The sequence below is a fragment of the Limanda limanda genome, chromosome 17 (genome assembly GCF_963576545.1).
Source record: "Limanda limanda chromosome 17, fLimLim1.1, whole genome shotgun sequence".
NCBI classification, from domain to species: domain Eukaryota; kingdom Metazoa; phylum Chordata; class Actinopteri; order Pleuronectiformes; family Pleuronectidae; genus Limanda; species Limanda limanda.
Genome location: NC_083652.1, coordinates 8,456,539 through 8,473,699, shown reverse-complemented (window position 1 = coordinate 8,473,699; position 17,161 = coordinate 8,456,539). Strand labels below are relative to the sequence as shown.

General features: G+C 39.4%; 1 protein-coding gene and 3 non-coding genes across 4 annotated transcripts; all 4 read left to right on the top strand.

Moving 5' to 3' along the window:
- Positions 1–16,052, top strand: LOC133022937 (plexin domain-containing protein 1-like). Its single transcript, XM_061089840.1, is given in 14 exon segments — positions 1–37; positions 40–84; positions 7,862–8,028; positions 8,315–8,458; positions 13,432–13,501; positions 13,631–13,753; positions 13,828–13,946; positions 14,056–14,155; positions 14,247–14,342; positions 14,436–14,517; positions 14,603–14,663; positions 14,755–14,866; positions 15,693–15,850; positions 15,942–16,052. Coding segments are annotated over 14 exon segments (1,425 nt in total).
- Positions 9,159–9,230, top strand: trnac-gca (transfer RNA cysteine (anticodon GCA)). The gene has a single exon. It is a non-coding gene; the product is annotated as a tRNA-Cys (tRNA).
- On the top strand, positions 10,637–10,708 carry trnac-gca (transfer RNA cysteine (anticodon GCA)). The gene has a single exon. It is a non-coding gene; the product is annotated as a tRNA-Cys (tRNA).
- Positions 11,737–11,808, top strand: trnac-gca (transfer RNA cysteine (anticodon GCA)). The gene has a single exon. It is a non-coding gene; the product is annotated as a tRNA-Cys (tRNA).
- Positions 16,053–17,161: the final 1,109 nt, after the last annotated feature.

The window sequence follows — 17,161 nt, the reverse complement described above, 5'->3', positions numbered from 1 at the left end:
ATGGCAACAGACGGACAGCAACGAGGAGGAGAGAAAGGGCGTACTTAGAAACGGGGTGGTGTGTGGAGAGGGCGGCGGATGGAAGTGGGATTTGGACAAAAGTGTTTTTGCAAAGAGAAAAAGAGGAAGAAGATAGGAGCGAAGACAAAGCTTTTAGTCAATTTTACTTTTCTTTAAATCTGTTGCTGTCCGTGATGTGGTTCAGCTTAGTGATGCTGCTCCTCTGTCTTCCACAAACAGAGCCGGCTACAGATCAACAGCAAACAGGTGAGTGGTGTTTTTTCCTCCATCATCTCTTGATCTTACTAACATCTTACTGACTTCATCATCTCCAGCCTCTCCAGCTAATATTTTAATTCAATTTTTGCATTTAATGCTGTGAAAGCTCTGTAACTAAACTTTATTAATTAACTAACACATTAGTCATGCAATTAAAAAGGATAGTTTCTCTTTCATCTATTTTTACATTAATACTGTGTCTGAGCCTCGCTGCTATTTTAACTTAACCACAGAAGCCAAGGAGGAATCTTTGTGGGGCAGCAAATGGGCATTCCATGCTCTTTATATGTTACACATTAAAGTGAATGACCTAGTTTACAATAAAGTGTATAATAAAAATACCCGATTCCACAAGCATGTGCCTGAGTCTGAACAACAACCCGCAAACAGCACGTGTCAAGAGTTTAAAATTAGATCTGGAGTTTGTTTTTCCTCTTGCCTCCCTGCTAGAGTGTGGAGAGAGGCATTGCTTTCATCAGCTGCCATGTATAGTGTTTTATAAATGTAAAGATATGTTTTAGGAAGTGGAGAGATTCAGAATGTAATAGAGGATTTTTATGCTTTTTTTTTTGTTTTTTTTATACTTTTCATATTTTGAGTAATTTGACTCACAAACTTCTCTTGTGCCTCCCCATTCACCCCAGTTGGGATTTATAACTTAACATGGTGGCTGTGTGTGAATAAGATGTTTGAAATTATCAGGTTCATGATTAAATGAAACGCTATTTTATAACTGCATCAAAATATGAATTTATCCAATCCTTATCGTGAGTTAAGGAGACCCATTCTGCCGAGGTAAACATGTATTGCAGCCTAAACATCAAATTAATCTGACATGTGGAAAATCAGAGGTCAGCTGGAAATATTGACCCGACATACCTTCCTGTCCATCACCCAATCACTCTTATCTGCCTCGTCACACAACTTTATAAATTGTTCAGTTTTGAAACTTTGGTCTTAAGGGAGTTCTCTGACGCTAACCAGACTGTGAAAACACAGAGCCCCCACGGGCCGAGATTCAATTGTGTGCCCGACGGTGACCTCAGTGTTTGGCCTCTCGTCTCTCGTCCCTCTGAGAAGTTTGCTTAACAAATTGCCTGAAGCTACTCCAGACATGTTGGAGCTGCAAGAATGAAAAACATAGGAGGAAGAAAAATGTTGTGTAAGATTGGATCAGAGTAAGTGGTCCATGGATTCCAGATTGATTCTTTATTTTATAAAAGGCTAGGTCCAAGTTGACTTTAGGAGTAAAGCAGCAGGGACAAATGATTTTATCTGCCAACAATTTAGCAATTTATTTGGAATTATGCTGTAATTTGGAGGATTTGCATGGGAAATGATTTTGGTCAATACTCCTTCATTTCTATTATCAGAAAATAAAAAGCAGAAACAACGACTTTATAACAAAATCAGTGCTCCTGTGTTTTCTTAACAAGATTTGGACCAAAATTGGAATGTCTCTTGTTTTCATATATTTTTATCATGAAATGTAACTCGTTCAGCGTCTCTTGAATGATCCTAATTGTATTTGTCATTTGAGAAATTCCGAGTGTTATTTATTTAAGGTTGTGCTGTTACATCAGCAGCTCAGTTGAGATATACAGGCTCCTCTGCTTCCTTAGTATTTAACAAAAGTGGAAGTTAAATATGCACATTGCTTTTCTCACAAATACTTCAAATTTCAACACAAAATGTTTAATTGGATGAAATGTATTGGGTGGAAATACACTGAGGAATTGCACGTCTGCAATGCAATACACACACACTCTTTGAAATTAACTATACATGTTTATTGTGGCTGATGTGGAGGCGTCGGTGCCAACTGCTGCAGCCTCTGCTCAGGAAGGGTGTGTCCTCTCATACCGCTCTGAGCTGACCACTCACAGAAAAAGACAGCTAAACGTCGTGGTTTGGGAAAGAGAGGAGAGAGGTCAGTTCTTGTAACTAAACAGCTGCCCTCTCTACTGCCTTTACTTGAAAAAAAAAGTTCCTGTTTAATATAACCAGACTTTTCCCCAGTCCTGTTCCCATTGTTTTTTCTTGACTTTTCACCCTTAAATAAATTGTTTCAAACTTAAATTGAATTCAGCTCAAACCTCATCCGTGTCCACAATCAACTAATAGTGAGAGGGTCCATTAAATATGTTTATGCATTGTCTTCCAACCACGGCACCACCCCTGTTCTTTGTCCGAAAAGAAGATATTGATTCATCACTTTGGTATTCTGCTACAATGTTCTCCCTTTGGGTTTTTGGGGTGGATTTTGCAGTAAGTAAATACTCTGTTTATGCAGCACCCTGTGAGAGCAGAGACATAAAAATAATTTGTTTTATTGAATTAATGTGCATTGCAACAAAAGACAAATGAGCACTTTATTTGTAGGATTTTTTATGCAGGGTGTTTACTTTTACATGAAGTGGAAGTATTGGAAGTCAATTATGTTTCTTGTTTCACCACTGAATTAAAAAGCTTAAAAAGGTTCAAAAGGGGGTTTGAGACTATGGATACAGTATTTCTACTTTGAAAACCAATGAAAGTTCAGACCAGAGACTGTCAGTACAAATCATACAACGTGTCTCGACTTCCTCCCACTATCCAGAAATGAAGATAAATTATGCCAGAGAAGTACGCTGCCATCTTGAGCATTCAGCGGCAGAGTATGCACAGTAATCATCAGGGGGTGGGGGGGTGGAGCCGTTGTAGTGAGGACCTGTTTGTACGGATACACAAGCGTGACCAATCATGAGTCAGTCTCAGCTGTCATTCATGTTTTTATTTACAGTAAATGGTTGTCATTACTATGAAAACCATTACTATAAAGTGTACACTGCTTTATCAAGTCATATGTAAGTTTAAAGGTGAGTTTTCTTTTTTTCACTGTACTGTTTTGTATGAATTGTTACACGATACTCAGCAGTAGGGGCTGAGTTTGGACGAGGTGTGATCCAGTGAATCATTCATATGGGATTGGATGAGTAAACCTTTTGTCAGTTTATACAATATCACTGTTTTTGGTCACCTGCCAGTGATTAAGCCGTAAATCCACATTTGACGTCTACACCCATCTCCGCTTCTATAAACCAGAGAATGTTTATCTGCAGCACTGCACACAATGTTTCTCCTCTTACCTCATAGATGCCATAACAGGGTGGATCCGGTGCTCTACAATCACACATTTAGTGTTTAATGAATGAGCCGCCGTGAATGCATTGACGCACTACCTAATTAAATCAAAGGGCGTGGGGGGGACTCGCGTACAAATAGAATGAGCTCCCAATGAGGTCAAGTCATTAGGGTTGTCACTTCAGAGCCTCGTTATATGACGCAGGAGACATCAGTGTTAATGGCGTGAACGCAGAGTGATGGTTAAACCAGGCCTAGCCGCCCATGTCCCAAACAGTCGGGACTCTAGGGGTTGGCATGACGACAAAGCTGAGGGACCGTCAGGCCTGTGTTTCCCTCCCACACTCAGGACAGAAATACTGGCTGCAAACCAACGTCAACTAACTTTCCCCTGGTGTAGGAGGAGCTGGGCTGGGTGCGGGTGCCCAGAGGATGTTGTTTAGTGGTTCATGAAAATTTGGCCAAATTGAATTTATCAAATTTAACGACCTTAAATTTGTTTTCTGGTTGTTTATACAGATTTTTATTAAAGACCAATGCTCCGAACTGCAGCGGAGGCCTCCTGCCTTAACTGCTCACTGTTTTACAATGAGCATCTGCAAAACTGCAGTAAGGAAAGATTAAGATGTCGTCTGTTAGATCTCATTAACATGTCCCAGTAAAAAGTTCACTGCTGTCTTTAATTAGACTGGAAGATCTTGAAAGTATTTCTTGAAAAAGCAGAGTTCAGGTGGTCAAGACCAAAACTGAAGACACCTCATGTTATAATTTGAGTTTGCTATTTACTGCCATAACTGTGAGCTATGCCTTCAAGTTAAATTAAATTTAAAAGGTTTTGCAAACCTCAATTTTTGGCTTTTTCACAAACATTTATAGAGCGTGCACCCACAGGCTTTGAATATCTTTCTCCTCACCCATCTTTACCAAGTCTGACATGTTGTATTCCTTTGCCCAGAGGACGTTGTTTAGTGGTTCATGAAAATTTGGCCAAAATTTGGTCAAAATTAACGACCTGAAATTTGTTTTCTGGTTGTTTATTCAGATTTTTATTAAAGACCAATGCTCCGAACTGCAGCTGAGGCCCCCGGCCGTAACTGCTCACTGTTTTACAATGAGCATCTGCAAAACTGCAGTAAGGAAGGATTAAGATGTCTGTTAGTTTTCTCATTAACATGTCCCAGTAAAAAAGTTCTCTGCTGTCTTTAATTAGACTTGAAAGATGTATAAAATGGCTGATCTTGAAAGTATTTCTTGAAAAAGCAGAGTTCAGGTGATCAAGACCAATATTGAAGACCGCTCATGTTATATTGTGAGTTTGCTATTTACTGCCAAAACAGTGAGCTACGCCTTCAAGTTAAATTAAATTTAAAAGGTTTTGCAAACCTAAATGTTTGGCTTTATCACATTTTACTGAGCATGCACCCACAGGCTTTAAATATCTTTCTCCTCACCCATCTTTACCGAGTCTGACATGTTTTATTCCTTGGCAATAAGTGCTGAACACACTCATCCTCCATCAGAAACTAATAAAAACAATGTGCTGCCAACATTTGGTTATTTCAGTCATTCCAATGAGAAACCGTTTCAAATTTGAAAATAAGTATTTCAAAATGTGATCAAGACAAACCTACAACACACGGTTGAATTACCTACTGGGGGAAACAGTCAACTGTGCAGGGGCCCTGAAAGTCCCAGGTTTACTCCAAAAATTTCAGTCAGCATAATTTGATAAACTGCAAATTAGAATTAGAAATCGGAACCACTTGGCAGAACAATACTGATTCTGGTGGGTTTTTATATCTTGAGGGAGACAATCAAAATCAAGTTTCAAGGCCTTCATTGTCATCTCCAACAAAGAGGTCATGTTTTCAACTGCAGTTGATGGATTTTCCACGAATCTTGGTGAAAGGCGTAAGTAAGGGTCAGGGAAGAATTTAATTTAGTTTCGGATTCAGATTAAGGGGCAGATACAGGATTTTTATTATCACTTTATTTAGCCTTGCAACATTTTCATTGATTTCTCATACATGGATCTTAATAAAAAAACAGACTTAAAGGGAACAGATATCTATTTTGGTTCAGCTTCATTGTATTTAAGGGAGCTGTTAGGCGTTAATAGAGGTATGGGCTCAGTGCCTCAGTGTTTGTTGATCTAAGTGGAAGTTAAACATGGTTTTATATCAAAAACCCAAAATGTTGAGTTAACAATCATAGAAAATGCACTTTAAAAAAAACATGTTAGGTTTACTGTCATAGAAAATTTGGGGAAATAAGGAAATGTTCTCATTTGAGAGGGTAGTTTAAAAAAAAAAAAAAGAAACTGGAAGATCAGTCAATTTTTTTACAGTAAATCTTCTTTCAATTGCCTCATTGATGCATTACCCAGTCATCCAGGTGTATAGAGTAGTGGTCTGGTTGAAGGTGTTAGCATGACGTCAGGTGAGCATTTGCAGCTGACACACAAGCCCCGATCAATTTACGCAGTTTTTCGCGCTAAATTCAGGTTAATTCGTTAATGTGCGGATCTTAGATTAAATACGGATCACTTCATCTACTCCACCTTCACCACTGCATGTGCCAGTACTCCTGCAGCTGGAGGGACAGGGTGCGTGGTGATTAGTGGAACTCAGTGTGCAGAGCTGGAAGCTAGCTGGCGTTAGCATAGGCTGTGAATCAAGCTAGTCGCATAGTGAGGAGAGAACAGGTAGCTGACATGTCAGCATATGTGTGAGCCGGAGCTTCCTGGCCACACCACTGCAGGTGTGGCTGGGTCGCCTTGCTCAGCTTTGCTCTGCTCAGTTTGAGGAGACTCCCGACACGAAGGCAGCGGAGCAGCAGAGACCAACTCTTCGCGGCAGCCGGGCTGACCACGGCGGCACGTCCACGGTGCTTCTGTCGGGAAACTGAACGAGGCGGAGTGACCATCTTTTGCTTTTTTGTTTTTGTTAGAGCGTCTAGGTGGTAGACGTGTTAGTCCGGAGAACAACAAACCTCCTGTAGTTCCCTGAAAGCCAGAGAAGAGAAAACAGAGAACGTCAGGTACAGGAGGCCGCGCTGATTTAGGGTTAGAAAAGACACACCGCACCCGGAAGCCGCTGCGCCAGGGTATATATAGTCCACCTGTGACGTCACCACGTTGTCCCGTAATCTACCTAAAACCACCAACCAATTACCTTAATACAGAAAAAAAACTGAGACCGATATATAGATAGAAACCATAGACTACATAGAACCATGCAAACATATAAATAGATACATAGATAGATAGAAACATATATAAAGATGAATAGATAGAAACATTGTCAACAAATAAGAATGAGATTTTTTTTTTAAACAATTACATTTAAATTCAAATACATTTAATTTATAAATAATATAATACTTATTTTGAAAAGGAAAATCCTGCATAATGAGTATTTTGAATTGTTTACATACTTTTAGATTTGATAGATAGATCAAATGGAAATTCATTATGTATCCCGGTTCAGTTTGATTTGAATACATTTTAGGATTAGGTTTATTCATGTATTTTTCTTGCCGTGCTTATATTATACAATTGTCTGTCTTTATGAATTCTTGAATCTCATTATGAGCACACAATTCCTTGTAGCAACTGGCTCGTGGAGAGAGAAGAAGCGTGACTGGAAATTTTCAGCACAACTGTAAACTCTGAAAAGCAAAACTCAAAGCAAACTTGTTCATGTGTTTGTAAAGGAGTGAAGCAACACTTGTATTGTTGAAGCTAAATATATGTAATTGAGTTTTGCTATTATTGCAGACTTCTGGAATCATCAGTGACCGACTGTTAAAAGTAGATCTGGAGTTATTACAAAATATGTCTCCTCTTTCTCCTCTTTGGGGCCCCTCTGGCTGCTTGTGCAGGCGACCACCCAGGTGGCCCATGCCTAAAGACTCGGTATAAATGTGCCAGCAGACATGCCTTTTTCAACACTCCACAGAAAATCGTAAACTCCTATCTCCTAGAAAAGGTTCCCCCAACCGTCAGTGTGGCTTTGACTCATAGGCTCTGGTCTATGCTTTGGATATGTGGTTTGAGAAAAGAGCCAACACGTCCCGGTTTCTCACCAAATATGGTTTACATTGTTTTTAGGATCTGACAGCTCCTCCTGAGCGCCACTAAATGTTTCTTGTATAGTTTCTGACTTCATTCAACAATGGTTTAAACTGACAAGGCCGCGGCCGACGATTTCAAAAGCAAAATGTAATTCCTCGTTAGGCTGACAAAACCCAGCGCTGAGCCCTTAGCTGTAAACATGAGTCTCACGAGTGAGAAAGTATTTGGCCTCTGAAATGTTTCTCAACATTGTTTGTTTTTTAAATAAGAGAGAGAATCAGTGGATTTTGAGTTTCAGAAAATAAAATACAACTGCGTATATCATCATATTACATAATGAGCATAACAGCATTGCTAACCCGATGCTCGTGATTTTTCTGACAGATGATCGGTACAGTGTGACCTCACAGCACCATGAAGAGTCAACTGGAGGGGAAGGTCATCCACACAGAGTTCGGAGGTCTCCCCCAGGCCAGTCCATGATAAGCAGGGCAGTCTTGGGTGGAGGACTAACCATTGACACTCTGCCAGACAACATGACACGCGTAGTGGTGAGTGTTGCACCCTGGTTGCACCACAGTGTTTCCATTGACTGTAATGGTTTGTGGCGTTTATTATGTTTTTGTCTTTTGACAAGTTCTCTTTGTTTTGGTTGGAGTCAAACACTGCCCTCTTTTAGAAAGTAAACATTACTTTTTTCCACTCACTTCGAGATGTATATGACAGCAAAAGATGAAACTGTGCTCATAGTGAACTCTTAATGACTGTATGACACACTCTCTGAATGCAGTCACACCATCGCAGCCTCTGATCCTCCTGTGTTTTTCTGTCTGGAAGGAGGATTCTGGCAAATATTACACATGGCGTAACTTTGGCCCCGAGGACCAGCGCACACGTGAACTATGGGTAGACATGAGTGACGTACGGCACGGCCAAGTTAGAGTCCATGGGATTCTGTCAAATTCTTACAAACAAGCTGTGGTAAGTTTCTCATGCACAAAAAAACACACGCACTCTTTCCTGAGTAGCTTAAATAGGATTTTTGAATTTTCAAATTTTCCAGGCCAACAACAAGTTCTATTGCTCATTACTCATGCTTTTAAAACCAATGTAAATATGTGTGATGCATGAGGCTCTGAAAACATCATGCATGGTGACTTATATTAAGGTGGTCTAAGTTCTTTCTCAGGAGCAAAACTGGCAGATATGATTATAATCCAGCCTGGAACCTGACTAAATATATAAATGGATTAACTCACAAGGGTGTGTACCAGACTATTTTCAATCCAAATTGTGAAGGGGTATAAGCTCAGCGGTGGAGCTTTCCACTGTACATCAAGAGTGCAATTCATCAACCAATTTCAAATCTCAATGCGCTGAGCTGCCTTCTACCTTAATAAGCAGATACTAATTGTTCAAATATGATCGAAAGTCTTGGATGATCTCCGTTGTACAGTAAAATGTTTAATATTGGTAATTTATTAAACATGTTTGTAGCATATCAGATTTTAATGAAAATAAACATAGATTTCTGTGTTCAGATGTGTTAGAATGTGAAAAGACAGAATGTCTTTAAAGGTAACTAAAGTAAGTACATGTACTTTTTGTTGTCTTCGTTTATACTTTATTTTCAAAATGATTTACTAGCAGATTGAAAAGAACACTGTGCAGGATTTTCGTTGGGGGTATAGCTCAGTGGTAGAGCATTTGACTGCAGATCAAGAGGTCCTCAGTTCAAATCTGGGTGCCCCCTGCTTTAGTTCAATCATTGTGAAATCCAACTACAGACAAACATGCATCAGTATGAAAATGCTTGAAATTTAGTTTTAAAGTATCTACATGCAACCAGACAGATAATTAAACCTCATTTGTACTGCGTTTTGGGCGGCTGTGGTTGAGTAGAGCAGCCGTCCTCAAACCAGAAGATTGGTGGTTTAATCCCAGTCTCCCTCATCTGCATGCCGAAGTGTCCTTAGGCGAGATGCTGAACCTCTCTATGGCCCCTTGTAGAAAAAGTGCTGCCCATAGATGAACACTATGAATGTGTGTTCATGTGTGTGAAAACTGTAAAGCGCTTTGAGTGGTCATCAAGAACAGAAAAGAGCGATATAAAAACAGACTGTTTACCATTTCAACATGTTTTTTTAAAGTAACATTGTGTGTGACTACACTTCAGGATGGAAATCAATCTGCAACATAAAGTAACTCTCTGATAGAGAACTGTACATTTTCCAAACGTCTTTAACAGACACAACACTTCTCAAACACACTGCTCTCTTAGCAACATGTATGTACGGACTTGCAACACAGCAGGAACTGTAAGTGACAAGACAGCTGCAGATTACAGATGCTGCTGAGTGATGGAGGAGATGATTCAATCTGACACTGAGGTAACAAGTGATTTCACAGGTTTCTAAATGTATTTCAAACAATTTAAATGGTGTATATCTTAGAGGCAGGGCACTTGTCCGAATATGAAGAGACCTCAGTTCAAATCAGGCTGTCTCCCTCTTGTGCATGCAGCATGCACCACACCAGTGAAGCATCATTTTTAAATGTTTTGAATAGTTATCCTTATATATTCACTCTCTAAAGTGATGATTGAGGCAGGGGGTTGAAACCAAGTGGCTTATTTACACATAGCAGTTTTAACATATTTTATGTGAAGAACAAACCAGGAAAGGATTCATCCTTAATTACGGGTTTAAAGAAACACTTTCTCTTTTGTTGTTTTTCTATATATTTCATATAAAAAATGATAAACTATATAATCTATGAAATGTGTGATTCATAGCGGGTGTAGCTCAGTGATAGAGCATTTGACTTCAGATTGAGAGATCTCTAGTTTAACTTTGGGTTTCCCCTGCTTCAATAAACAAAAAGTAATTGTTCAAGCAGAATTTAGCATCAAATCTCTTTACAGATTATAATATAACTATGAAAGGAATTCTGTATTCAAACGCATCAGTGTGAAAGCACTTGACTTACTCGGGAAGAGAATTTCACTGCATTTATAAAATAAAAAGCATCAAAACAGGAGAAGTTTCAACCTGATTTACAGGTTAAATAACACATTTCTTTCTGTGTTGTCTTCTTATCTATATTTCCTCAAAATCGTTAACAATAAAATTAATAACAATGCATCATATTCATTATGTAGGGGGTATAGCTCAGTGGTAGAGCATTTGACTGCAGATCAAGAGGTCCCTAGTTCAAATCTGGGTGCCCCCTGCTTCACTTCATGTGTAAGGGGTCATCTCCTCAACAATCCTGTTTGCTATTAAGAATTTTTTTTCTCTGTCCACTTGACGATTGACTTTCTAAGAGATATTTATGTTTTATGCATATGCCATTTGTAAGTGTTGGATCCTTTCACTATCGGTCAAGAGGTCTTGGGATGTGAACCCCCTGCTATGTGTAAAATGTCTCTACTTGTAGTCTTTGAAGTGATCCACTGTACTGGAAAAGAACCTGGATGAACTCTCTTTTCATCAATCTGATCAAATATTTGACAGAGGCCAAACTAAGCAGCTCACACAGGCCAGCGTGCAAATGTACTGTTTTGATAGCTAAATCTATTTTTCCAATGATCTTTGAGACAGTGTTAAAGTGCAAGTACATAGTTACCATGTCTTAAAACTCATAGGACACAATCAAGCACTTTTGATTAAATTGTTTTTAAAGGGTTCTCTAAGTCATGTATCCATGTTTATCCTCTGTATGGTAATGTTTGAGGCCAGGCAGCGAGATGTCACTGTGGATCAAGAGGTTCCCTGGTTCAACTCTAGGTTCCCTCAGCTGATGGAAACACGCAGCCAGGAAGCTGCTCTGCTTTTGTGACGACTGTTTTTAAAGACACTTTTGAGCTGAGTGGTGAGGTCTATCGTGTGTGGTTTTATCACAATATCATGTTTTTAAATACATATGTGCATTTTCAGAGTCAAAGTCAGCTTTATGGTCAATTCTGCAATATGTGCAGGATAGACAGGATTGCCAATAAATGTATCTATGATCCCTGTTGTAAACATATAAGTAGACAGAACATATAAGTACACAAAAACAGAACATATGAGTACCCAACATATTCAGTCCTAAAGTCAAAATTCCTTAAATTCTTTTTTAAATAAGATTAAAAAGGAAATAATTCAAACTGAAACATAAACAAAGATATAAATTCATTCTGTTGTTTTACTTGATAATTACATTGACATTTTTATTCATATGGTTGTATAGCAGACCATTTTTGGCAGATGATAAGAGGGGGTATAGCTAAGTGGTAGAGCATTTGACTGCAGATCAAGAGGTCTCCAGTTCAAATCTGGGTGCCCCCTGCTTAATTAAAGAAGTAATAGTTACTTTAATAAGGTTTGGAAATCTTGGAAGATCTCCTTTGTACAGTCAAATGTTTAAGTATATGTGATTCATGCAATTTTCTGTGTTCAGAAGCATAAGAATGAAACTCATTCTCTTTTCTGTGTCCTGTGTGAAATTCAGTCATACAGTAATTACATGCACATATACAAATGTTGGTTTTGCATTTGTAAAAGAAGTACAGTGCATTTGAATGTTTCCATAACATTCTGTGTGAGGGTAAGTCAGGAAGGGAAATCAACCTGAAGAGTAAAGTAAAACAGGGGGAGCTAAGAGACTGGGAGGTGTTGGAACACGCCAAGAGCTGCCAGCGGGCCAGAAGCTGCCAGCACCTGCCTGCTCTCGAACCATTCTGTTTTCCAACACCTGCCACCTTTGCGATACACTCAGCTCACTTTAGTACAGAACATGCACAATGCATGAACACCGATGAACAGAACCCAGGATTCTCCTCTTTGTAGCAACATCCAATCCATGAGAAGCAGCAGTCAGAGCAGTGGTTCTTATAAACACGACTATAAATGGACAAAATTAGAAAGAAAAACAAAAAGGCTGAACTCAAGGCCGATCTTGTTAATCAGTGGCTCCAGCAGCATTACTTGTTCCATTTGCCTGTTGATCTTGAGACTGATAATATGGCTTTTGTGAAGTTGAGGCCAAGTTGTGTCTACGCAGATCTTTGCAAAATAGTTACATCAGACTGGGAAAAATTCAGGTACAGGGGTTATATTTCAATGGTAGATCCAGGATGTCCCTGGTTCAAATCTAGCAATACTTTCAGCCCTGGGGTATTTGGAGACAACAATGGTTTACAGTGAATAATACGAATATTTAATCTCCTCTGGCAAGGCTGTGTGTTAACAGTGAATGTGATATGATTGTATACTTCTTCATCTTCTATATACTTCAACCCCCTATGTGCAGGCAGGCAATTTGAATCCAATCAAAAAAAATAGAATTGCACTCAGTCGAGCGCATATCTCTGCCAAGACCCAACAGCCCCTTCAAGAAGCCACATTTAAATTCACTAGATCTGGATTTCTACTTGGATCTGCACCACATCCATCTCACAATGTCACAATATTATTATTTAAAATTGAATGGGTTCTTTCATGACCCATAACAAATCCTATCACCAAGTTTTTACTGTCCAGTGGATTTGTGTATTCTTGCGTAAAAACAAACCAACCATCAAACAGACAAGAAAAGACACAATCTCCTTGGTGAAGGTAGAAAGATAAATAAATGTAATAGTTAATGCTAAAAGAATCAAAGTATGAGTTGATTTAATACGTTTCTTATGGTTTTTAAATTGTAACTTTAATGTCTGAATATATATGTGTGATGAAATTACTAAGTGAGCAAGAGCGGTGTTCTCAAATGTATAAAAATAACCTTTGAGCGAGAGAAATGTACAGCTTTGTCCAGATAAGTCAGCATTTTGCAGCTGATTGTAATGTTTACCACGACAGGATAACGACATCATAACCTCAACATCAGGGACTGTGGTTTGTGAATTCTATGAAAGTTGCATAAGAAATTTCCATTGAAATATCTCATTCCCTCCGTCTCTTTTTTTGCAGAGGGTTGCCCTGTCATTTGACTTTCCCTTTTATGGACATTACCTGAGGCAGGTTACCATAGCAACAGGAGGTACAGTGTGCTTTTCTAGCAGATGTTTCGAGTGACCTTTCCAGAATATGTTCAAAGGGGGAAAGTGTTTATGCAAGGTAATGGGTCGTACTCGAGCCTTACACATTTTCCCATCTGGACGTTTTTCAGGGTTTATCTTCACGGGGGACATTACTCACCGTATGCTGACCACAACACAGTACATCGCACCTCTAATGGCTAACTTTGACCCCAGCCACTCCAAAGAATCCACTGTGCAATACCTGGATAACGGTAAGATATTACCTGGGGTATCAACATCTGTCTTCTATTTGGTTTGACTACTGTTTGACCTCCGCTCTCTCCAGGTGAGGTGTTTGTGGTCCAGTGGGAGCGGGTGAGACTCTCCGGCAGAGAGTCAGAGGGGGCCTTCACCTTTCAGGCTGCGCTTCACAAAACAGGAACCATCTCGTTCAGTTACAGAAACGTGAGATGCTGACATTTACCTTGTGCTCATTGCAGCATTTAAACACTTTTTTGGACATCGTTCTCTTCCTGCTGCATAAGTGGGTTCTCTTTTTATTTCTATTTACTAGATACCACAGTCATTAGATATGATTGGTTCAGCTGAGCATCCGGTGAAGGTCGGTTTGTCTGATGCCTTCATGGTCTCATCAAACTCTTCTCAATCACCAGGTAAGAAATAATGTTCATACATGTTCTTTTAGATACAGTCATTCCAGTATCCGTGAACATCTTTAGTAACTCTGAGACATCTCCGACACAGAGGCCCAGCGGCGGACCATTTACGAGTACCACAGGGTTGAGATAGACAGGACAAAGATCACAAACCACTCTGCTGTCGAGTTCACTGCGCTGCCCAGTGAGTGATTCCTGTCTTTGTAAATCATTGGCAAAATATCAGAAAAGATTAGATTCAGGGATCTAACATCAACTTGTTCTTCCCTCCGCTCAGCCTGCCTGCAGCATGACAGCTGTGAGCGCTGCCTCTCATCCAACCAGACCTCAGGTTGCAGTTGGTGTCATGTGCTCCAGAGGTGAGTGAGGCAAACTGTTGGCTGCTGTGTTAATTTTGCACAGGATCAATTACTTATGATTATTTTTCATCCCGTGTTGTTTCAGGTGTTCAGATGGCATGGATAGACACAGACAGGAATGGTTGGACTACGCCTGTACGGAAGAGGTACAGCTGGACATCGTGAATAAATACCTGCTTGTTTTTGCCATTTTTGAGACTCAAATACATAAATGTATGTTATAATCTGTGTGGGCAGAGCAAAGATGCAACCTGCGAAGATTACGGCAGAGGTGACAGCTCCTCTGTCACACCAGAAGTCGAGGATGTGACATTTTTGACTCCGCTACAAAAAGACTGTAAAAGTGATGGTGAGGATGAGTTAATTATCTGCATCAGTGCAATACATTGTACAGTATTTTCAACTTTAACTTTTATTGGCTCCATTGGAGGGCAAATTCACTATATAGCACATACCTCCGCCAAGGCTCAAGACCATGGATTATTCTCTGAGACATTCAACATCCTTCAACCAAGTTTTGTGATAATCCATCCCATAATTGCGTAATCTATGCTGACAGACAGACAAACATACAAACCAACAAACAAAATAGAATGGTACTCAGAGCGCTTGCCTCTGCCTAAACCCAACAGTCCCCTTGAATTCAATTCAGCTTCACCAAATAGTACAGAGTAAGATATCAATCCCCTAGATGTGCTGGTTTTTTCATGAAGAAGCATTAAGTCTTACAAGGGCAATCAATGGAAATATTGAATAAAATTCCTGGATCAAGCACTTGATTTGTTTCATGTTAATCTGTCCTGAGTTTTTGTAATCTTCTTTACTAAGAAACCAGTTAACCAACAAACAAATAGACAGGGGTGAAAACATAACCCCCTTGGCGGAGGTAAAAATAAAACCCCACAATAAAATAGACATTAAATCATAACAAGGAGAAGCATTTACAAGTCCATCTGATAGGTCATTTCCCCCACACTATAAAGCTCTCTCATCATTTCTATTGCGCAGTTTTTCACCATGTAACATTATATTCATGAAGTAAAATCATATATTTCTCCTTTCAGATAAAACCAGACATCATATATTAAAGACAAGCAATGGTGAGTTCACAGTTGTATTTGCCTTTATAGTTAAGAAAACGTGTTTTTAATCCGGCATCTTCATCCTCGATACAGATGTGAAGCCAGATTCTTCCACCTGGAGCGAAGCGTTTCCAAACACAGGAGTGATAGCAGGTCTAGCAGCTGCTCTCGTGTTGCTCTTGGCTCTGATACTTGTTGCTCTCTACATCAGCTGCCACCCTGCTGTTGCATCACCTCTTTACCTCATCCAGGTAAATGCCCCACACTTTCTACATGAGACAAGCTACGGCTGAAAAACAGAATTTCCTCGTCAAACATGTTTTTTTCTTGATTCTTTTAAAGCGACGCAAGAACTTCTGGCCTTCACTGAAGTTTCAGAAGCAGCAACCAGGCTACACAGAAGTGGAAGGAGAAGGACATGAGAGATACAGCATTGTTGAAGCAGGGCCATGATGAAAGCATGAATACAGACTTGGGGGGGGGGGGGGGGGGGGGGGTATTTGCATCGAACTGATTTCTTACAACAACACATTCACATTTCAAACCCAGTTCAACTTTTGCATTCAGCTTATGGTTGATTTTTATTGCAGTTGTTGCAAAAAAGATGAAATTGTTGAAACAGTATTGGTGGATTACAGCAAACCATGGCTTGACATTGAATGATTTTCATTTTCATCGTATATCTTTGCTGGAATAAACAGTGGCTGGACTCAAACTGGTTAATAAACTTTATAAAAAGAAATGCTATGTCAGTCTCCTTCCCTGCTTTTTTTAATGGAGAAGTTATTCATTTTAAGTTCAACCTTGTGTTTTGTGAGAGCAGGACTGTTCATCAATGGTACATAAGCTTGATTTGGTGTTTTTGTTTTACTTCATGTTGCACAGATATATACAAATATGATCAAATCTTACAGCAGCAGGAGAGAAAATACCAACAGTGCCATAAAAATGCCATAAAAGAAAAAGCACACACCAGCTTCAGAATCAGAATCAGAAAGGATTTATTGCCAAGTAGGTTTACACCTACCTGGAATTTTCTTTGGTAAAAAGGTGCATACATTTAACATAAAGCATAAAAACACAATAAGTACTTCACATAAGAAAGAAATAACTGTATATAAAACAAATATATATATAAGACCTTAAAATTTAAATAAAGAGTAAAATGCAATAACAGATAAGATATAACAAGTTAAATAAAAAGTAAAATGCAGAGCAGGAGAGAAATGGGGATGTGCAATATGCAGTATACTGTTATGTTATGTTATGTGTGTTAATGTAAGAGTCCAAGTCAGGTGGGGGTCACGGGCCTTGTTGATAAGGCCAACTGCAGCCGGGAAGAAGCTTTGCCTTAAATCTGCATCTCTACGTGTATGGCAGCCATTTCATTCCAGTGTCTGTTGAATTTGGAATTTAGGAGAAATGCTCAAAACAGAATAAAGGATTGTAGAAATAAATGCACTTGCAATCTTTCCAGAGGTATTCAGGAGGGATTCAGTACAGCCCTTTGGCCAGCAGGTGTCACCCTAACCGAACGCATGAACGCGGACGTCCAGTGGGAC